Below are 24,770 nucleotides of genomic sequence, written 5' to 3'. Positions count from 1 at the left end.
TTTCCTGTTACCCTGTTAGTTGGCTACCAACAACTCAACTATGCAATTACATTCAAAGAAGAGTGGCTTTAAATTGAGAATTACTAGGAAAATGGATCAGATATCAATGGTACACAAGAAAACATTAAACTTACCCTACTAATTATTTCTTACTCAGTGAGCTATATTCACAAATATTATACTAAACTTTAAAATTGCTATTTTTAAGTGAAAATCAGCAATATTTCATTTAAAATGTTTCTTTTGGTCTCACAAAAAGAAGAAGTGGTTAGCTTGCAATTTGTAATACGTAGACTGAAGGGTGATAAAGCTGTTTTGTCCAGGATGAAAAGCCTCAAAGCTGGCTGGCTGCAGCTAGCTGGTCATGTCATGTCTAGTACTGATGCCTGAAGCAGATTGTACCTTCTTATTTAAAAAATGAGACTCAAACAAGAAGTAAGATCTGATATAAATTAATCCTTTAAGTATTTAAAATGATTTAAATAATGTTTTTAATATTGCAGAAAATATCAATCAGGGTAAACATAAACATGCAAGGTACATAGTTTCTTTTCTTACTAATATTTTAACTATAAAGTTTCTTTTTGCAAGAACATTCAAAGATTTTCATCTCTAGGCTTTCTGCCTTTCCACCTAAGAATTTAAAACTTTAGATAATACAACAAGTTGCATCAACAAGACAATAAAGTGTCTTAATATACATATGAATACTGTATATGTATTAATATATTTATTAATCAATACAATGTGTTGTATCAACAAATTATAAAATGCCTTAATGTTAGGTATATACACAGTTTATGTATTGTATGTATTGTATCAACAAATAATAACATGTTATTGTATTACAATGTAGTGTATTATATCAACAAATTTACAATATGTCTTAATATGATGTATATACACTACATATGCCTCAGACTTCCCAAGACAACTCTGGTATGGTGAAATCAATTGTTTTATTTTTATCTACTTGTCCAAATTAATAACTACCAACATGAATATTTAAAAGTCCTCCACAAGTAGATTTGAAATATAACTTTCAAATCTCTCTAATTCAAATGATTTGACGGTCTATTAAAATGGAAAGAATGATATGAAGATTTTACAATGAACATGTTTCTATGAGTGGACTATTGCATATATCCATCTATAAACAAAATTTAGATTTCATTTATTATTTTCAAATAATAACTCAGTTTAGCAATTAGATAAATGTGAAATAAGATAAACTTCCCACCACCCCCAGTGTGAAGACCAATAATAGTAAGGGAAGCCAGGAAACACTTACCTAATTTTATTATGTTAAAATAATATTCAGGTGCATATTCTGAACCAACTTAGATGACAGTTGTAGCCCAACTATTTATAATGTTTATCATGCCAGTAACATTGAAACCTAACATTTCACCCTTGCTTCAAATATTAAATTCATTAATTAAGTATGGAAAACTATTGTGAGTTCATTCACCTTACTTTATCATCTTGGAATAGAAAGAATTCCGAAAAAAAATATAATGGAACATATTTTGTCAAATAATTAATTTTGACTTATATTTTTCTAAAAATAACACAACACTGTACTATCCAGGCTGGGAAAATATAAAATTATGCTTTATGAAAATTATAAAGCATTAGAAATGAAGGTCTGGATTCAGTGTACAATAGGTTAAATACATCCATTCTAGTTTTGAAATATAGACATATGAGTTTATTTCACTAGCAAGGTTTTTTTATCACAAAAAAATGGTTAATTTCTGTATTTCCAGTACACATAAGCAACAGGATTGACATGAAAACAATTAATTTGAATGATGTAATTATGTAATGGAATGTAAAAAATTATAGCAATTAAGGTTCTGTGGCATGCTCTAATGAATGAAGTCGTCCTGGCTGATGTTGTTGTGTCTCCTACTCATTAATAATTTGGATAGAGTGCACTACTTCACTTAACATGAAAAAATAAAGTCATAAATCACCACTAATTTTTCATTTAGTTTTCATTTAATATTGATGAAACTTCTCTCATAAATATAAATTATGAGAGGTTCCAAAATAATATGAAATAGCATTTGATTGTCCCCAGAATTTCAGAGAGACTAGCGATTCTTTTACCAAATGAAACTAACAATTTTAAAGAGGAGAATTATCAGACATCCAGAAGGCAAGAATATAAGATACCACATCTTACTGATATCTTTTCCTAAATGTTGAATGTTCTGGAAATATGTTTTAACACTTCTTTACATTTTTAAGGCTAGTAAGATAACAATATACTTTTCATATGCACCTAATAAGTAATTTCTAGAAATTATCTGTTTTCTATAAGATTATACCAGTAATATGAAGAAGAAAGAACTGCAGCATTATTTGAAAGTTTTAAGTGGTAGTAACCTTTTTTTAATTTAAAGGAAAATAGAAAGATGAGTTTAACATTGTAAGCAAAAAAAACATAACCTAATTTTCTTTTTAATATATTACAGTTACTTTTCTAGGCTCACTTTCTTTAGAAAAATCTTTCTTCCTATAACAGCAAATCAGAACTTCAAAAATAGAAAAACAATTTTAAATTCCTATGTGCCAGAAGTGGCGAAAGGGTCTGAAATATGTGCATTTTATTCTATAAATGCACATTTGATTAAGATAGAAGAATAAGAGATTATCTCTGTAAGTCCTATTTGCACAGTGTTAAAATTTTTTTCCTCTCTCAGGATTTTCTTCACATGGCTTAGAGGCAAATGGCTAAATACATAGGACAATGTGTATTTAGCAAAATTCATGTAATAAAGTAATACAATAGCTTTGAAACATAATTGTTAGTAATATTTACAAATAAAAAAAAATGTTTTCTTCAGGGCTGCCAGTATAAATAGCCACACACTCAGAATGTAACATTTATATAATTCCTGACTGTGTTATGGTTCTTCTTGCTATAGGTATCTTATTATATATGTGGTAATAATATAAATGTATATGTAAAAAGTAAAAAAAAATATTTTAAAAAATATATATAATAAAATATCTATACTATATTTCTGCACTTTTTGAAAAATTTAGTAGCGTAGTATTTTTGTGGTAGGAAAGTATACAGAAAACAAAACAAAAAAACTAATGTATTTTCTTTTGGTGTTTCACAGGTTCTCCTGCACAGACTTTGCTGTTTCAAGGAAGACCTACATAAAACAATTTGCAGATTTTTCTGTTTCATACTGAATACATGAAAAGTACACTCTTTCCTACCCCAGTAAATTAAGAACCTTTATTACTGTGCTGAGAAGCCTCCCTCCCAAAGAAACAACAAGATTTTCCCAGTGTCTGTGGAAAAACAGAGGTGTTGTTCTGAAAGTTGACAAAACAAGCCATGTTTAGAGGCAGCTTTGGAAGAGCCTTTTAGAGAAACTTTAGCTGAAGAAATAAGCTGCTTGAAAACTAAGAAGCATGGAAGAATAAGTATAAGATTTGTGGAAAGTATGCTTCATTTTCCTTAGCTTACTGAAATCTTCTTAATAGACTCACAATAGGGTTTCTTTCCCAAGTCAAAGGGGAACTGAATAGAATTACATAGAGTAGAACAGAAATTGAGTTGGTAAGAGTAGGACAGACTTAACAGAACAGATTGGGGTGGGATGGAATGGAATAAAATGGACCAGAATGGAAGAAAACAGGATGGAATAGAATGACTAACAGAGATATAAAAGGAAAGAAACAGACCTTTAGTAATATAGCTCGTTGTTTTCTAACAGCTCAGCTTGAAGTAACTGATGAGATAGTGGCAACTACCAAAGACATACTACATGCATGTTGAATTTTTAAATGTAACAATTTAATAAACATTAAACTTTAATAAAGTGAATGTATTTATTATATAAAAACTACAGATTCTCTCTGGAAATGTACTTCAGAAGCTCTTTGTCATAATATTTGTGAAATGAGCACACTGAACAATGACCTAGAGATGACAACAGTCATCCTGAGCCTCTGGTCTCTGTTGTTTCATTGATTCAAGAACAGACATCAAAGGCAAATGATGTATCTATAATATTAGAAAAACCAGGCTATTAAATAAATTCTTGTGCATGCATATTTATTTTGCCTTAACATTAAGAAAACAAACTGACAGGTGGGCTGTATTCAGTGGCTAATCTTTTGCCCAGCATGTACAAGGCCTTGAGTTTGGCACAAGGATCTACAAAGTAAGTAAAAGAAATAATAATTAAAAGAAGGAAAAATAATTTTACTTTATTGGGAAAATACTTTTATGTAGATATAAAAACTACCAAAATATGCTCAAGCGGAAATTTCCACAAAACAAAATGCCACCAGATATTTGATTACATAAGATTACAAAAAAACACTTCACTTTAATCTTATTTTATCTTTGTAATACTTATTTTCATTTCAACTTCTATTTTAAATATCCTGAAATTATAAAGTTGGGAGTTAAAATAAGCTTATCTCTACCTCTATGAATAAGAATTTACCTTTTCCTCATAGTCCTATGATTTCCATCATGATCTTTTTTGCTGTCAATACCTAGATAACATCATCATAGGTGATTCCATTCAGGCCCAATTGGTTTGGTTCTACTAACAGAACAAAAGACACATACCTACCTTACAACAATGGCTATTGTGTAATCATGTCAGTTGAATGGACGTTTTATTTTATAGTGGGATTAGCAAGTAACTCTTGAAATTTGGAGATATATCCCCTGTGGTCTTAGCCTCTTGAATTATAAAAACATTTCAGTATGTAGTTTGAAAGAGTCTTTAGACTGAATCTGTGCTGACCATTAGGTACATTACTTGGACAAATCTTAAAACATAATCATTTTAAAGAACTTTCTCATGTAAATAAGAGGTATAGTAAGACAGCACTTACTAAAAGCTATTTTTTGCTATTATTCTAAGGAAGATTGCTAAACGGGAAGCAAAATAGGAAATAAGATTCTCTAAAATTTATTTCTCTGAATAATTGCATTTAAAATAAAGCCGTATGTTACCTAAAGCAATGTTATGGAAAGCTAAATTTTAAATGGTGTTCCGAGTAAGAGGTTGAAGAATTAGTGGTCAGGCACACAACAAAATTGGCATTTCATTGTAATGCTGCAACAGTCTTTCTGACAGCCAATGACTTTACCACTGAGCATATATAAAAACAGTTTTCCATTCCTAAGAACATAATAATCCATTGTTGCTCTTCAGTGCACATGAGACGTCACCAATCATTGCGACAGGGATATAAAAGTTACTGCATATTGCTCAGGAACCAAGGTCAAAGGTGTCAATATGAGCATATGGACATGGGTTCTTTTGTATTGTTTTGTATTTTTTGTTTTATTTTTTGTTTTTGTTTTTTCCTATAAAGGATTTATCTGTGTAGCTTTGGCTATACTGGACTCACTATGTGGACCAGGCCAGCCTACAACTCACAGAGATCTCCCTTCTTCTGCCTCAAGTGCTAGGGTTACAGGTGTGTGTCGCCAAACCCTGCTGGGCATGGGTTTTTAAAATCAGTAAGCTATCAAAGACAATATGTTTAAAACCATGGTGTTCCAAAAGAAATCAGGTTTTCTTTAAATTATGAGAACTCCAAATGAGACAGGCTGTCATTTTGTGACATCAAGCCATGTTACAGCCAAACCATAATGCAAGACACTCCTGCAGGTAAGTGCAATTATAAACCTTTATGTAGATATTAAAAGGCCATTCTTCCCTGTCTTACTCAAAAATGTAAGTTATTACTCTAATATCCTAAAAATCATAAAGAGTAAACAACATAGAAATATATATTGGTTTTAGCTTAGAAAATAAATTTTATATGTTCAACACATCAAATATTCTTTAGTTTGTTATTTTGCTGAAAAAACAAGTTAGTTAATATATAATTTGGTTTTGTTCATATTTTTCTGTGTAATCAGTATTGCCTTGTATAAGACATAGAGGTAACCTAAAGTATAGCTGTGTATGAAGGCTCCTATCAAACCTGGTGTAGAAATGGTATTTCTCTTTAGTTTATTTACAATTCATTTTTTTATGTACTTCCCATCAGCTTAGTGAGTAATGAATTCAGGTGACATCAATCCTGTTGGAGTATTGGCCTCCTTTATGCATCTCTGTATTATAAACTATAAAAATCCCAAAACAAAAGTTGGGAGAAGGAATTTCAGGAGCTCTGATTGCCTGTGAGATAGCTGTGGCTGAACGACAAATAATTTGCTATGGGAATTGAATTAAATTGCAACTTAAATTTATGCAGTTTATAAATCTTCATTGGTTCTAGACTATATTTGTTCAATGTGGAAAATATTTGAAGCAAGGTGAAAAAGACATCTTACACATAAATAGGGTGGGTGCTGTAATTAGCCTTTTCATATGACTAGACTACATCTCACTAGTAATGTAACTAGGTTAAACCAAATGAAAAAAGAAGAGATGAATAATATTAAGAAATACTAGAATTCAGTGAATCCTGTCTAAGACAAGACTTCTTTCTGTCAGCCAAGAATAACTGCTAAGATATTTGAGAAAGGGATGTTTGTTTTCTAGAATGCAATATTGCAGACTTATATCTACTCTTCAGTGAGTTTTCTCCTAAGTCAGAAAAGGATGCTGATTGTGTCATTAGGCTACAAATGGTAACTCAATATTTGTAAAGGCCAAATGAAGAGTAAACTAAAGCAAAAAGTATTAGAAACATATTTTTAATCATTAAATGAACTTATAAAGTTTGTAAAGTATATTGGGTATTTTCATTGTAATCTAAGGATAAGAAAAATTATTTCAATGACTAAACAAAATTGTATACCTTAAAATCTAGCTTTAGAACAATGAATGTTATCAATTTTCATTGAGGTAAAATTTTTATAAAACTAATATTGTTACTATGATAGTAGAGCCTGTATGCAGTAAATATTAGAAGGACTACTAACAATATATCTTATTATTTTATAGTTAACATTATGTTTGAATATAAAAGTATCTTTCATGAACATAGGTTAAAATTATATAGAATCCCTGTAAGTGTATATTTACGATTATCATATATTATTATATGCTAAAAGGATATATATTATAATATATATAATATGTAATATAATATATATAATATAAGTGCTTAAGAAAAGAATAAATTCAGCTATATTTTTTTAACAAATTACAACATGGTAGCATTATTATCACAATATAAATCTACATATTTGTATATGTTAAATGACCTAATATGTAATAGAAAAAGTTTAGCGTTTTATGGGATTCTAATAAGTGTTACTCTAAAGACAGCAAATATTGGACTAATTGAGAAAATAATTAATGGTACAACACGAGTTTAAAAAAAGCTGAGAGAGTATTTGGGAAAGCTGGAAAGTTATAGAATATTAAATTTTTAATAAGAATATAAAAATATTAATTGTAACAAGTAAAAATAAATCCTAATATGAAAGCATTTGTTATATTAAATTTATTAAACTAATTTTCTTTCTTAAGTGTTATATTATTTCTTACACTTCAAAATGTTATATCTGAATAATACATAGACAGGATTTCAATATTGGTACAGTGATTGGTATATACATCAGTGTCTATGATTTACAATGAAGGTGACACACAAATTTAAATTTGAAAGACTCTGAAGTCCTAGGAAAGATGTTTCAATTAGATATAGTTAGAATACATTGACCTGTGGATATGGTCCTGGGAATTGTATTGACTGCATTAGTAGAAGTGGAAAGACACTAGTGTAGGTGTGAAAATGTTCCTTCTGCACTGGATAAAACAGAGAGAATAAGCTACATATAGATACTCATTGCTCCCTTCTGGGTGCTTGCGTAATGTGACCAGCTCCTTCATGATCTGCAGTATCAACTGCTTGTCATGATGGCTGTGGCTTCTCATGTAAGCTACATATAACTTCTTTTTTTCATGCATTCAGCACAGTATATTATCACAGCAACATTAACAGAAACTAAGATTTACACCTAAAAGTTTTGTTTGTTTATTTATTAGTACATTTTCCACAATAAAGATTAAACTCTGGGCTTTGCATATGCCCTGCCACTGAGCTACACCACCACTAAATAGTTGCTCTTTCTTTTTTCATAATTTAATGGAGATAAATAATGCAATATAAATATAAGTATTTTTAAAATACCTCATCTACTTGACTTTGGTAATGTCAGTGATTTACTGTAGATCTCCACATGATATAATTTTAACTCATAGGCAAACCTGAATAGTATAATTACTTAAAAATTCAAAACAATTCTTCACTTATACTTCTGCTTGATTTAGAATTGCAATTAAATTCTACCAGTAGACTAATGCATTTTCTCTGGCCTTGAACATCATTGATTACTTTCATACTAGTAAAAACTAATTCTATAAAACTCATTTGATTTGGGGATTCCTCTAGGAATTAACCTGAACCTAGTCATTCTGCTGCTATTAAGTGTCTTTTTTTTTTTTAACATTTGGAGATACTTTAAATGAGATAGTTTTACTAGTGATATACATGTGAGAACTTACACATATCCCTACGCCTTTTACCAAGACTGTGGAATACAATTTATTATTCAATAAATTATCACACATTCATTGAGAGAATACATATGAATTTTGTAACAAAATATTTTTGTTTGGTTTTATTTTACATTTTAGATATTAGATACATAAGTTTTCCCATGTTTAAATGAGAAGCTAGAGCAGTGTAATTTCAAATCTGCTCTTTAAATAACTAAAAGAAAGATAGAAAAACTAAAAAGAAAGTCAATGAAATATGGCATACTACCTGACTTTAGATTTTCAAATACAATAGTTTGTGATTTGTTTCTTTGTTTGTTTGGTTGGTATTTTCATTTTTCTTTTCTTTCTTTCTTTTTTTTTTTTTTATTGAGACAGTGTTTCTCTGTGTAATCTTGGATGTCATGGACTCACTTTGTCATAAACTCACAGCGATCAGCTTGTTTCTGCCTCCAAAAGTGTAGGAATTATAGGTATATGCCACCAAGCCTGGTTGAAAAATTATTTTCTTTCATTATTTTTTATTATTTATTTAATCAATACAATAACACCTCAACATAACATCTCCTTTTGACAGAAAATGAGATCTGTAGAAATATTTTAAACAGTTAGTTAGTTTTATATCAATACCACATGTCTTTTATTAGTTAATATATCTGAAGCTGGAAAATAAACTCAATAGTCTAGTTAAAAACTTTTAGAAAAGTACTTTTTAAACTTTAGTATGATTGGTGCCTATATACTCCCTCAGGACAATGTTAGGAACCTTTCTTCCAGGCTTTATTCATGCAGAATAGATACATATGCAGACACATGGAACATTTTGCTCATGGGATGTAGCTTCTCTTTGTTGTATTTTCTGTCAGTCTTCTAGGGTTTCACTAATTCTTCAATTATATTTGGAATTGTTTTTCTGAATACCTACAAAGCAACGTGGCTTCTGCTGGTGGCCAAACATTATGATCCAAAGATACAACAAATGATCTTATTCATTTCCATAGATTATGGAAAAGCAGAAGCTAAAAGATTATAAACTTCAAACTACAAACTCTAATTCTGAGGAAGAATAAAAGACTATGAGAAAACATGTTAAGAAGCTCTACTATACAGATTCAATTGCTATATGCCTGCTTGGTACAGGCAAATGCAAATTACAGTGGTCTTAAATAGTCAAGTATCAGTGTTAAACCAATTAAGTTAAATGGAAATTTTAAAAATATGTATAAATTTGTCAAAAATATAAGTATATAAAAAATTCTGTGTGTATATATGTGTGTGTATGTGTGTGTGTTAAACTGAAAAAACCTGTTCTACTGCTAAGAAAAGTGCATTGACTTTGTTAGAGAATTTCAAGAAAGACAAATGTTTTCAAAAAATCATTTTGACAAAACTGAGAAAAGAAAATTTTATATTTAAAATTGACTATGGGACACATAAAAGTATATAGTTATAGATAATGAATTTTTTTATTTACATGGAAATATACATCTAAAATTTTAATTGTTTTTATTACAAAATATAAAACTCAAAATCATAATGGACTTCAGAGTCCATATAGGTGTAGTAGAATTATGAATTTTGTACACAATTCTAACGTTAAAGCAGAAAAAAACCACAAAGTTTTAAATATTAGGACTGTGCTTAGATTTTGGTTAAAAATCAAAAACCCTTGTTACTGTAATTGCACCTTACTGACACAACCAGCATGCTTTCTGCCCCAAAAGGCTGCGTATTCTGTGAAATAACTTTGTGACTCTTAGAAGTTTGTAAATCTTCAGCACCCCAAGAGAAAGAGGGAAAAGAAAGTAGATTGTGACTTTTGACAATTATTAGTGAGAAAAAAGAGGTAACAATTGCCAAAAAAATCACAAAAGTAAGCATGTTACCTGGCTATGACAAAGAGCACACAACTGACACCCAAGTAAGCCAGCAGAATATACATCCAGATATCAGGGGAGAGAGGATTCAGGAAGGAGAAGACGCCTGGGTTTGTACCATTGGGCTTGCGGTACAAAATACTTATTCCAAGTGTCATAAATGGCTTTGAAAAGTCGATGACCTTCTCTCGTACATAGGTAATAGCCAGTGGCGCAACTGCAAGGTCAGCTTTCTGTAGAGAGAAACATGAAAAAGACAAAATGAAAAAAAGTCTAATAAAGTCACCAATAAAATATGTATAGCTAAGGATTTTATACATGAGAATTTCTGTAATGATATGTTAAGACCAATATCAATATTTAACCTATAACGATATGTTAAGGTCAACATCACTCTTTCCTCTTAAGAGTTGATTTATTATTTAATATCTTAGCCATTCCTGTATGCTCTCAGATTATTACAGTAGTCTTGAACATAACTAGTTAGAAAAAGAAAATAAAATTGTGTGATTAAAAAACAAAACACAAAAGTATTGTACAGATGGTAAGAAGTTGAATTTAACTTCAGTAACAACTATGTCAAACTATTTTCCTTAAAAAAAAAAAAAAAAAAAAACCAACATTTTCTGGACCAATGGGATGGCTCAGCGGGTATGAGCAGTTGCTACCATGTCTGACAACATTGGGTCCATCCTTGAAACCCAAATAATAAGAGAAAACAGACAGTCACAAGTAGTCTTCTGACTTGTACATGCTTAGTGCCAACACACAAGCACACACATGATCAAGTATTTACATACATCCATATCACACACAGTATAAGGATGTAAAAATAAAAGTGTAATCTCTTCTCAAAACTATCAAAGAGTCATCTTAAACACTCAGTCTTTAAATGGTTAAAACATCCATTATATTATTTAAGTATAATTACTGCATACTACTTCAAAATTTTGTTTTCTTCCTCTAATTTGTTTTTATATTATTTAATAAAAATCATCATGCCTTGATTAAATCACATTTAAAAATGAGGATGTTTTCTCTTTTGTCTTTGTTTTTTTTTCACATTTTTTTATTTCATTGAAAAAAAATTTTAACACATTATATCATGATTATAGTTTCTCCTCAGTTACGCCTCCCAGAACCTTTCCACTGCTCTTCCCAAACAGATACATTCCCTTTTTGTTTTTCATTAGAAAAGAACAGGCACCTAAGAGAGAATACTCAAACAGGACAAAATAAGGTTTTCAATTTTCACACAAAGTTGTTTATTTTCCAGTGTATCATAAATAACTTAAAACACTAATGCTTTAACTTCATCAGTTACAACTATATGTCCACAGAGAGCTGATGTTATAAATGTAGCAGGAAGTAATTTCTGCAGAAGCCCACTGCTCTGCCTGAAGCCACACCTACGTCTAGAGCCCCAGGTAAGACCCCATTCACAGACAGTCCAGTGATTCCTCTAAGCCCTCTTAGCTTCCAGAATAACAACTTCCCCTGTCTCAATGTCCCAGCCCACAACTCTGCCAGAAGCCTACATCTCTATAGGAGGCCACATCAATATATGGAACCCCAGAACCCCCTGTTCTACCAGAGACCATGCCTGTACCTGTGATCCCAGAGGCTATTACATTATACAGAATCCCAGAAGCCACATCAGTACTCAGTACACCAGAAGTTCCCTGCTTTACCATAGGCTATAACAGTACCCCAAACACCAGAACCCCAGAGGCCATGCTTACACCCCAAACCCCAGAGATTTCAGGGGCCTCTAAAATACCAGAACAGACATTATTGTCACCAGAACCACAATTCATTCAAGCCAGAAGATCAGAATATAAACAAAAATCAAGGGAAAATATATCCATCCAACAATGGTAAACTAAATTTGGTAACTAATTCTCTAAGTAACTCAAACCTAGATCTCTAGAGACCAGTGTAAGAACACAATAACCAGGCCAATATAGCACCAACAGAGCCCAGTTATCTTCTACTGCAAGTCCTGGATATTCCAACACAGCTGAAATTCAAACACACACACACACACACACACACACACACACACACACACACACACACACACAGATACACATACACACATACACACACACCTTAAAACCAGGGTTATAAAGATGATAGAGGCCCTCAAAGAAGAAATTAATAAATCTCTTAAGGAGATTCAGGAAAACAGGAGGAAATAAATAAATCCTTTAAGAAATCCAAGAGACCCAAGAAAACAAACAGGTGAAATAAATGAATAAAACTGCTAAAGATCTGAAAATGGAAATAGAATCAATAAGGGAAACACAAAATGAGGAAATCACAGAGATGGAAAATCTAGATAATCTAACAGGAAATATAGACACAAGCATTCCCAACAGAATACAAGAGATAGAAGAGAGAATCTCAGGGATAGAAGACTCAATAGGAGAAACTAATACATCAATCAAAAATAATGTTCAATCAAACATAATAGAAACAGAAGAAGGAGAAGAATCACAGCTCAAAGGCCCAGAAAATATTTTTCAGATAATCATAAAAGAAAAAAGAAATCCTAAGTTTAAGAAGATGTACAATAAAAGGACACAATGTTTATAGAACACAAAATCGTTTGGATCAGAAAAGAAAGTCCCCTCCACTCATGATAAAAACATTAAAAATACAAAGCAAAGAAAGAACATTAAATGATACAAGGAAAAAGGCCTAATAATCTATACAGGCAGATTTATAAGAACTACACAAATGTTCTCAAAGGAGACTGTAGAATCTGGAAGGATCTATACAGATGTATTGCAGACTCCAGTAGTCCACAGATGATGCTACAGACTACTATACCCAGAAAGACTTCTAATCACCATAGAATGAAAGTATAAGATATCCTATGATGAATTGTTTAAATACTTATACACAAATTTAGCCCCATAGAAAGTACTACAAAGAAGAATAATCAGGCTACCAAGATGAGACTTGATACCCTATGACCATATAGTGGAAGAGGAAGTCCTCCTCGGACGTAGACATAGGGGAGAAGAATAGGGTGAAAGCAGGAGGGAGGGAAGAATGGGAGGATACTGATGGGATAACAATTGAGTTGTAATCTAAATAAATTCATAAAATTAAAATAAAAATTTATTAAAAGAAAGTACTACAAAGAAAACATCATCATATGGAGGATAAATATACCCATGAAAAAAGGAAATAAATAATATTACACCAGAAAAAAAAATAAAGGTAGTGCACATGCATGCTAGCATGTGCATGGACACACACACACACAGACACACACACACACCACCAACAACAACAACAAAAACAACAACAACATGATCATCACTGAAATAAAAATAAAAGGAACTAACAATCACTGGTTATTAATATCTATCAATGTCAATAATTCTATTTTCCAATAGAAAGACACAGGCTGACAAAACACATTCTAAAACATGACCAACCCTTCTACATGCAAGAAAAACATCACATCACAGTAAAGGGTAGAAAAAAAAATTTCTAAGCAAATGGACACAGAAAGCAAGGTGATCTGCCCATTCTAATAGCTAACAAAATAGTCTTCCACCCACAATTAGTTTAAAGAAATAGGGAAAAATACTTCATATTAATCAAAGAAAAAAATCCAACAAGACATCTCAATTGTTCACATCTATGCTGCAAACTCAAGGTGCTCACATTTGTAGAAGAGACATTATTAAACTTTAAATCACACATCAAAACCCACACATTAACAGTGGTAGACTTCTGTTCCAACTCTCACCAACAGACAGATCATATAGAAAAAAACTATTAGAAAAAACAATGGAGCTAACAGATATTTTGACTTAGCTACACCTAAGAGATACCTACAGAATATTTTACACACACATAAAATAATTTACCTCCTCAGCACTCATGGATATTTCTTTAAAAATTAACCATATACTTAGGAAGAAGTCTCAACACATATAACACTCTGTATTCTGTCAGACTATGACTAGTTAAAGCTGGGTTTCAACAACAGAAATACTACGAAGTTCTGGAAACCTAACAACTCTCCACTGAATGACTACTAGATCAAGGCAGAAATAAAGAAAGAAATTAAAAACTATCTAGATTTCAGTGGAAATGCATGCACAGCATACTGAAATTTATGGGTTATAATGAAAATGTTGCTGAGGAAATACCATAGCATTAAGTACCTTCATAAAGAAATCGAAGAGATAGCATACTAGCAATTAAACAGCACACCAAAAAGGTCTGGAACAAAAGAAACAAATACACAAAAAAGGAATAGATGGCAGGAAATAATCAAACCTAGGGCTGAAATCATTTAAATACAAACAAAGGGAACAAGAAATAATCAAGAAAATTAAAGACTGGTTCATGAGCAAGTCTACAAGATAGACAAACCCATACCCAAACTAACCAAAAGGCAGAGAAAGAATATACAAATTCGCAAAATCAGAAAGGAAAGGAAAAACAATAGACACTGAGGAAATACAAAGAAACATTAGGTCATATTCCAAAAACATGTACTTCAGATAACTGAGTAAACTAAAAGTAATAGATAATTGTCTTGATAGATACCACTTATTAAAGACAAATCAAGATCAGAAAAACAGCATGATTTCACTAGTGACACCTAAGGGAAGAGAAGCAGTAATTAAAAGTCTCTGAATCCAGGTGCTGGCTATTACGAATGAGGCTGCTATGAACATGGTTGAGCAAATGTTCTTACTGTGTGCTGGAGCATCTTCTGGGTATATTCCAAGGAATGGAATACCTGGATCTTGAGGAATCCCTATTCCCAGTTTTCTGATATAGTGCCAGATAGATTTCCAAAGTGGCTGTATTAGTTTGCATTCCCAACCAGCAAGGAAGGAGTGTTTCTTTCTCTCTCCACATCCTCAACAGCATGTGGTATTCCTTGAATTTTTTATCATAGCCATTCTGATGGGTGTAAGATGGAATCTCAGTGTTGTTTTGATATGCATTTCCCTGATGACTAAGGAGGTTGAGCATTTCTTTAAGTGTTTCTCAGCCATTTGATATTCCTCTGTTGTGTCCCTCAGTAGAAGAATGGATAAAGAAACTATGGTACATTTACACTATGGAATACTACTCAGCTATTAAAAACAAGGAATTCCCAAAATTTGTGGACAAATAGATTGAACTAGAAATGATCATAATGAGTGAGTTAACCCAGAAGCAGAAAGAGTCAAATGGTATATACACAGTTATATCTGGACTTTAGTCCAAGGGATATGTCCCATGAAAATCTTCACTTACCAGTAAAGTGGGACAGAGGGAAGGACATCCTGTTGGGACTCTAGGTGAAAGAACTATGGGAGAATGAGGAAATAGAAGGATCCAAGGGTCCTAGAAACCTACAAGAAGAACATTATTTGAGCAGATATGGGCTCAGGGGTCCTGCGCAAACTATGGCTCCAGCCAAGGACAATATGTGCAGTAAACTTTAAACCTCTACCCAGATCTAGCAAATGGACAGGAGTGGGGTCTGACTTTCACATGAACTCTGGTCCCTCATATTTTACTACGACCCATGGATGGGGAGGCCTGGTGCCATTCAGAGGAAGGATAGCATGCTACCAAAAAGAGACTTTATACCCTATGAGCATATATAGAGGGAGGAGGTCCCCCTCAGTCACAGTCATAGGGGAGGAGCATAAGAGGAAAATGAGAAGGAGGGAGAAATGGGGGGATACAAGGGATGGGATAACCATTGAGATGTAATATGAATAAACTAATAAAACATATTTTTAAAAAGGTCTCTCAAACAAAAGCAATGCAGGACCCAATAATTTTAGCTTAGAATTCTACCAGACTTTCAAAGAAGAGCTAATACTAGCACTCCTCAAATTATTCTACAAAATAGAATCAGACAGAATATTTTCAAATTAATTTACAAAGCCACAATCACACTGATACCCAAACCACACATAGGTTTAACAAAGAAAATTACAGAGCAATTTTTCTTATGATCATTGAAACAAAAATACTCAATAAAATAACTGTAAACTTAATCCAAGAACATAACCAAAAGATCTTCCACCATGATCAAGTAGACTTCATCCTAGAGATGCAGTAATGGTTCCATATAGGAAAATCAGCAAATGTAATCTCCTAAATAAACAACCTGAAAGATGAAACCACATGATCATCTGCTTAGATGCAAATAAACTTTTGCCAAAACTCTAATTTTCCTTCATATTAAAAATCGCAGAGAGATCATGAATATAAGGGACATACCTAAACATAATAAAGGCCAATTGCTAAACTCAAAGAATTTCCAATAAAATCAGGAACAAGACAGTGTTGTCCACTTCTTTCATATGTATTCAACATTGTACTTGAAGATGCAGCTTGAGTAATAACTTAAGATGATCAAGTGGATACAACGTCGAAAGGACGAACATAAAGTATCTCTATTCATAGATCATATGGTAGTGCACACAAAGGACTCCAAAATTTCTACCAGATAACTTGTATGGCTGATAATCACCTTCATCCATGTGGGTGGATAAAAATTAACTCAATAAACAATCGTTAGCCCTCCTATATACAAATGATAAATGGGATAAAAAAGAAATCAGGGAAAAAAAGACTTCAAAATAGCCACAAACTGTATAAAATACATTGCCATAACTCTAAGAAAGAATGAGAAACTTACGTATGACAAGAACTTAAGCTTTTGAGGAAAGAAAAGGAACATGATATCAGAAGATAGAAAGACCTCCCAAGATAATGGATAAGAAGGAATAACAAAATAGAAATGGCCTTTTTTCCTAGGCCAGGCTGCAGTGTGTGAAATAAGGAAAAATAAACAAAAATTAAAACACAAATTACAGAAAGTCATTATATTATTTTAATGCATTGCAGGGAATCTTCATACTATCCTAATGTGACAATGTCATCTATGATAAAAAACTATTTTTCTGCACCAATTTTTTGATAAACAATAGAGTTTTCAGAGATAAAAGTGTTCATTTTAGAGAGCACCAGAAAAAAATTTTAAATTCAGTTTCATTAAAGTATTGTTCGTTGACAGTATTGTTCTGTTGGCTTAAGAGTAGCGTCTCTAAGAATTGAGAAAATAAAATGTGCTTCAGATTCCCTGGTAAAGTTATTATCACATTTCAAATTCATAAATCAGGGAAATAACAGCTTTAGAATAATCATTACCATATTCATTAATTACGTTATATAGCTCAGGAATTATATTAAGAGCTTCATATGATTATCACATTTAATTCTCACATAAACCCACTATTATTTCTTTTTTCAGAAAGGAAAATGAATCTTCAGAACATGAGAAGTGTAGTCTTTACTGTGGGTCAGACACAATAGAAATAGGCCACACATAACTAATCAAAGCCTACTCCTAGGACATAACCATGCCACACATCTAAGAAACCAGCAAGGAAATCATAGTAGATTCAGTTGTCATTCACTCAGTCACTCATTTATTTATGAATTTATTCACAAAAGAGTAAAGATAAGTTCTAGATATATAGACTTAAAGCCTACAAGTGATAGATCACAATCTATGGAAATTTGGAAGTGGAGAAAAGGAAATTCTTATATAGAAAGGACAAAGAATGGAAGCAAGTAAAGTTTAAATGAGCAAGACAGGGACCTTGTTAAAGTAAGAGGGTGCTAATTTAAGAAATGGAGGTTACAGATAAGAAAATGTGGACCTCAGAATCTTTGGGTTTGTTTATCGTACCAATTACCTTTGATACTTTGCCTCCAAATCAACGAAAAGCCAGACTTTATTTCTTCTAAGATTAAAAAAGTCAAAAGCTTTAAGGTAGTGAACATTTTTATGTTTTTAAATAAAGCTGTATGTATTTTTTGGTGCATGACATGATGGTTACAAATATGTGTAGAGTAAATAAATCTCATCAATTAACATCTTTTAAATATAATCTCCTCAATATTTCATTCATGCTAAGAACTCATTATGAAAACTGAACTAATATATTATTTAAAATATATTACAATATTGATTACACATACATTTATAATTCACATAGTATTTGTTTCCAAAATATAAGAGAGAGAAAATCCTAGAAAAAACTGCATATTAAATGCTACCGGGAGGTACAGTATCTATAGAAGTAATCAAGAAAAAAACTTACTTCTCCATGTACTATGGAAATGCATAAAATTTTGCTGTGGTATCCACTGCATTATCCATGTTCTTGGTAAAGATACATGATACCAAGCCCATTTATCGAAGATAGAACATTCAGGGAATGAATTTCAGGTTGGCCTTCTACTACTATGCAGTATTGATGGACAAGACTCCTTAGTTAGTAAATTCTGTCATATAAATATAAGGACATGCCCCAAATACTGATGACTAGAGAATATATTACAATTTCTGAAATTAGCTCCTATGTGGCAGGACCATATGTAGACTATGGTATTGGTCCTGTGGCCCTTCTCTCAGGGGTAAATCATTCCAACTAGCCTGAGATTTCTGTCCAGAAAAAAACACTTGCCCCTTTAAAAGACTTATTACAAGGTAAATCAAAAGACATTTAGGTATTATCTTTAACCCCAGACTCTGAATTAGCCAGAAAAGTAGAAAGAAATAGATGATGAGGTGGAGGTGTTATCTTTCCATATACTAAAGCTGGAGGAGTCAAGCAAAAGAGAAGATAGACAAAGTAGATCAGTCCTAGGATCTCCCATGGAAGTACTAGAAGGTAAGGAGAGATTGAATAAGGTAGAAAAGATGGGAGATGACCCACGAACTTACTTTTAATAGAGTAGAGGAAATTCATCATTCAGAAAAATGAGGGTGGCCTTAAATCCACTGCAACTGAACTTCTTGTATTTGGGAAGATTTTTAAACAAGTCTCAAAGTGTCTCTAACAACCTAGCTCATGGGCTGTGATTCAGTATATCACTGGGTGTCTGTAGAGAAACTGAGTAATGTAGCATCCCATCCTTTATTTAAGAAAAAATGGTACATAACCTAAGAAAGTATGAGGGAAATCAATGTCCAGTGAACTGGTTCCTAAATACCACTAATGACAATTGGTTTTTACCAGCTGAGTTCCTCCTAAATATCAGGTGTTGAAAGATGTAGAAGAGAGAGAAACATTACTGGTTAAGTTGGGTGTAAAGGAGGACATGTGTGATGATTATTTCACTGGGTCAGAAAGGACTGTGTTTTTAGAAAGTGAAGAAAGAAGGTAATTAATAACATTCTCAAAATTGCTGGGGAAGTAGTTAGTAGAAATGCTGGGCCCTGTGAAATACGTGGTGTTGAAGAACTGAGAGACACTTTGGTGGACATGTAAATCTTAATAAGCTTGAGATGGAATAAGAGAATATGATGAATCCTGTCTGGGTTATATACAACCAAATATGTCAAGATCTGTGTCAAGCTGAAGATCCTAAAGAAAGGAAAATATAGATGAAAATCCAAATGTTATGCTGTGTTTTAAAGGCTTAACAGAAGTTTGCTAACCACCTGAAATAAAAAACATCCCCTACTGTGAAGAATACTGTCTTGGCGTAAGAACACCACAACTGCTTTTCTGATACGGTGGCCAATGCACCTGCAAGTGTGAGCCACACTTGGTGGTGTGAGCTCACATGTTTAATAGAGGTTTTTTGTTACCTATTAATGTACAAAATACAAGGGCTTTAGTAGATAGTAGGTTCAAACACACCTTAATTTTGGGCAAACCCTAAAGCACCAGGGATAATGTGCAATGACGAATAGGTATGGAGATAGGATTACGCAGAGAAAATGGACTGAATTAGTTCTAAGCATGGATAACTAACCATGCCCCCAGAAGGACAGTGTGTGTGTTTTTCCAGTCAAAGAGAGCATTGTAGATATAGATATGCTGCTGTATATATACAATTGAGTAGCTTCTCCTGAGAATGAGAGCTGTGTATGAGGTTATACATGTTCAGGCCCAATTGGAGCTGATAAAGTTGCCTACTCTGAGTACAGCCATGAGTGAAAAATAGTACAGATTTCCTAGGAGATATCATGAAATTACACCTAACGTCAAGTCTCAAGAAAGTGTACAGACTAGTCTAGCCTAAAGTTAAGTAGGACCTATGAATAATCCTGACAATGTCAGTGTATTACACAGAGAAGTAAACCAGCACCCCAATCCATGCCCCTCTGCCCAGCATTGTGTTTAAAAAGAATATCTATGAGTGATTAGGATCTTTCCATGATGCACTGGATATTGTTAATGCTTTTTATAGTATTCCTTCATCTGTTGGATACTGAGACCAAGGCTTTTCATCACACGTAAGACACTTGTCTACATGTAGAAAAATGCAAATATTTATGGTTGTGAGCCTAGCCTTTAACGGCTGAGCCACCGTTGAGTGGAGAGTGAGATCTGACTCTCACACGGACTCTGGTGCCCCTTTTCTGACCACGTCCCCTGGATGGGAAGAACTGGTGGCACTCAGAGGAAGGATAGCTAGTTACCAAGAAGAGAGTTGATATCCTATGAGCATATATAGGGGGAGGAGGTCTCCCTCAGTCACAGAAATAGGGGAGGGGAGAAGGGGAGGAGTAGGAGGGAGGGAAGAATGGGAGGCAACAGGGGAAGGGCTAAAAATCAAGACGTAATATGAATAAATTAATAAAATTAATTTAAAAAAAGAAAAATGCAAATAGATCCATATATATCACCCTCCACAAAACTGAAGTCCAAATGGATTAAAGATCTAAAAATAAAACCAAACACACTAAATCTGTTAGAAGAGCCTTGAGCTTGTTGGCATAGGAGACAACTTCATGAACAGAATGCCAATAGCTCAGGACCTAAGATCAACCAGTAATAAATGAGACTTTATGAAACTGAAAAGCTTCTTTAAAGTGAGGGACACTTCAACAGAATAAAACGACTGCCTACAGATTGGGAAAAGATCTTCACCAATGCTACATCTGACAAAGTACTAATATCCAAAATATATAAAGGCCTCAAAAAATTAAACAACATGAAATCAAATAACCCAACTAAAAAAATGGGGTAGAGAACTAAACAGAGGTTTCTCAACAGAGGAATATCAAGGCGCTGAGAAACACTTAAAGAAATGCTCAACATTTTAACCCCTAAGCAACTAAGCTTAATTTTAAGACTAAACTATCTGGTCCTCAACCTCATCAGAGACATTTGAAGAAATAAAACTTAATAGCCAGATTGAACCAGAAGTGTAGGTTAACAGCTTCCAAAATGAAAAAATGACAGAGACCGTTTACTGCCTGAACAGTCACCGAGACCTCTCTATAATGTTGGAGCATCTTCTTCAGCCTTCTGTCCCAGTATATCTGACAGACATATTTGCAATACAGTAACTATTGAGGACTTCCTTACCCTGTCTTGGCAGAGTTCTGCCTTCAACTCTGCCTGCATCCAAGCTTGCCTATTTTTAGGCAGAATTATGTCTGTGGCTGAAATAAGGTCACTTTGTCCAGTGGTTTGTTTGCCACATTTGAAGCCATCTCCATAAGGAGGTTTGTTGATTTTCAACATCTTCTTTAAGGTAGGCTTGGTATTGCCAGTATATGTTTTAAGTTAATAGAAATGAGATGTTATAGAAATTGTTTTTCACTCAGAATTTTATACTCAACAGGATAAGAAAGATGTTTACTTGAAGATTGGCAAATACAAATAGCCAAATCACTGTGACTGTTACATTTATATAATTCCGGATTGTTTCCTGGTTTTCCTGCTGCATGTAGTTTGTTTTATTTATGTGTAATAATAAAAATGTATCTGTTTTTTAAAAACATAATAAAAACATTCACAAAAGAAACAAAGAAAAAGAAATGCTCAACATCCCTAGTTATCAAGGATATGGAACTCAAATCTACTCTGAGATTCTGTCTTACACCTATCAGAATGGTTAAGATAAAAAGCAACTCAGGTGACAGCACATGCTGGCAATGATGTGGAGAAAGTGGAATACTCCTCCATTTGCTAGTGGGAGTGCAAACTTGCGCAACGACTTTGGAAATCAGTCTGGTGTTTTCTCAGGAAATTAGTAATAATTCTACCTCAAGTCCCAACCATACCATTGGCTAGAGCTGGGTAGGGGTTTGAAGTTTACAGCCTGTATTGTCCTTGGCTGGTGCCATAGTTTGAGCAGGACCCCTGGGCCCAAATCTGCCTATCATAATGTTCTTCTAGTAGGTTTCTAGGACCCTTTGTATCCTTTTATTTTGCTATTCTCCCATGCGTCTCTCATTTAGAGTCCCAATAGGATGTCCTCCCCTCTGTCCCAGCTTCCTGGTAAGTGAAGACTTTCATGGGACGTGCCCCTTGGGCTAGTATGCAGATATAAGTGAGTATAAACCATTTGAGTCTTTCTGCTTCTGGGTTAACTCACTCATTATGATCATTTCTAGCTCAATGCATTTGTCCACAAATTTCAGGAATTCCTTGTTTTTTATACCTCAGTAGTATCTCCACAGTTGAGTGGAGAGTGGGGTATGACTTTCACACATACTCTGGCGCCTCATATTTGACCATGTCCCCTGGAGGGGGAGACCTGGTGGCACTCAGAGGAAGGATAGCAGGCTACCAAGATGAGACTTGATACCCTATGAGCATATAAAGGGGGAGGAAGTCCCCTCAGGCACAGTCAATGAGGCAGGGAGTAAGGGGAAAATGGGAGGGAGGGAAGAATGGGAGGATACAAAGGATGGGATAACCATTGAGATGTAACAAGAAGAAATTAATTATAAAAAATAAATAAATAAATAAATAAATAAATAATTTTAAATTAAAAAAAAAAAAAAAAGACCCAGCCATACTAGTCCTGGGAATATACCCAAAAGATGATCGCCCATTCAACAAGGACATTTCCTCAACTATGTGCATCTCAGCTTTATTTGTAATCGCCAGAATCTGGGAACAACCTAGATGTCCCTCAACCAAAGAATGGATAGAGAAATTTTGGCACATTTACACAGTGTAATACTATTCAGCTATGAAAAACTAGGAAATCTTGAATTTTGCAGGCAAATTGATAGAACTAGAAATGATCAGTTGTAGGCAGCTTTGAGGCACTATGTGGGTGGTGGGATAGGACCCTTTGCAAGGGCTAAATAAAAAGACATAAATAGAAATTTGAAAAGAAATACTATGAAATTTTCAGTAAATATATATAGAAATAATTTAACATATCACTAAGTACTATGTTATTATTTGAAATTCTAAAGTTGCATAGCTGTTTTGCTACCAATTTTAACATCTTTCTTCTGTATAAATTTTAATTTTCCAGTTTATATACTATGAACCTATAACAAGTAGATAAAGAAACAACTGTTAGTATGGAACAGATATTTTGCACTACAAAGGCATATTTCAGTAGGTTTTCCCCCGGTCAAGTTCAAAGGATCTATTTTAGAAATAGATAATTGAAGCTGATTTACATAATTGATGCTGAAATTTCTCAATAATTGTTGTACTTTAAAATTGGTCTTTAATTTGTGTTTCGTTGAATTTTTGACCCATTCATTTGTTTACAAAAATTATAAATATTGACTATAACTAGGGCTGTGATTATGTATAAGCTTATGAAGGTGTAGATGGGGATCTCACTTCTCTACTGCTCACCAAAGCATAGGAGTGTTTAATATGAAAGCAATCCACCAGAAATATCAAAATGCTTTATTGAGATACTGAAAAAATATTGGCTTGCCCAATTATTGGTCTAGTGGACTAATATACACAGAAAGTAATTTTTAATATTTATGTTAGTTTCACAACCTTTGAAGTTGTTTTAGGACCAATACACAAATGTTAACATTAAATAAGGTGCAATGTATACTTGAGGGTAAAGTGCCAGGTATTATAGTACATTATGTAGTCCTTGATAATTGGTTTTCAGTATCTAAACTTTTAAAAACTATATGGAAATAAGAAATTTTGTAACACATGTCAGTAAGATAGGAGTTGTTCTCAGCTTAACCTTGCATTACTTTTTTAAGATAAAGCACAAATGGAAATCAGACATTTTCCCTTTTTCTTAACTTTATTTAAAATTTATTTTGGTAAATGTCTGTGGAACCATTATTCTTGACTTTCATTTATTTGAAAAGGCCAGCATGGCCTGGATATCACTACATAGGCTGCACTGGTCTCGCACTCTTGGTCCCTAATTAGTATCTTCTTTCTTATCCAAAAGCATGTGTTAGGATTAGTTAAGTATAACTGAAAGCAGTTTTAACAAGTTCTCCAGGTCTTACAAAAGAACATGGAAGCTTTTTTTTTTTTTTTTGGCTGCATACAATACAACTCTTCTAGAAATTATGCATAATACACATTAAATTACTAAATAAATTCTATCATAAAACATGACACCATGA

General features: G+C 33.1%; 1 protein-coding gene across 1 annotated transcript in view; it reads right to left on the bottom strand.

Annotated features, from left to right (window-relative positions):
* Nucleotides 1–24,770, bottom strand: part of Grik2 (glutamate ionotropic receptor kainate type subunit 2) — a 664,108-nt gene that overhangs the window by 146,142 nt on the left and 493,196 nt on the right. Inside the window, exon 11 of the mRNA XM_051164424.1 lies at nt 10,403–10,626. Within this exon, the coding sequence (XP_051020381.1) occupies nt 10,403–10,626 (224 nt within the window). The remainder of the gene's footprint in view (nt 1–10,402; nt 10,627–24,770) is intronic.

Source organism: Acomys russatus, chromosome 21 (assembly GCF_903995435.1).
Source record: "Acomys russatus chromosome 21, mAcoRus1.1, whole genome shotgun sequence".
NCBI classification, from domain to species: domain Eukaryota; kingdom Metazoa; phylum Chordata; class Mammalia; order Rodentia; family Muridae; genus Acomys; species Acomys russatus.
Note: the sequence above shows the minus strand (reverse complement) of the source record. Positions and strands in the feature narration are given on the sequence as shown.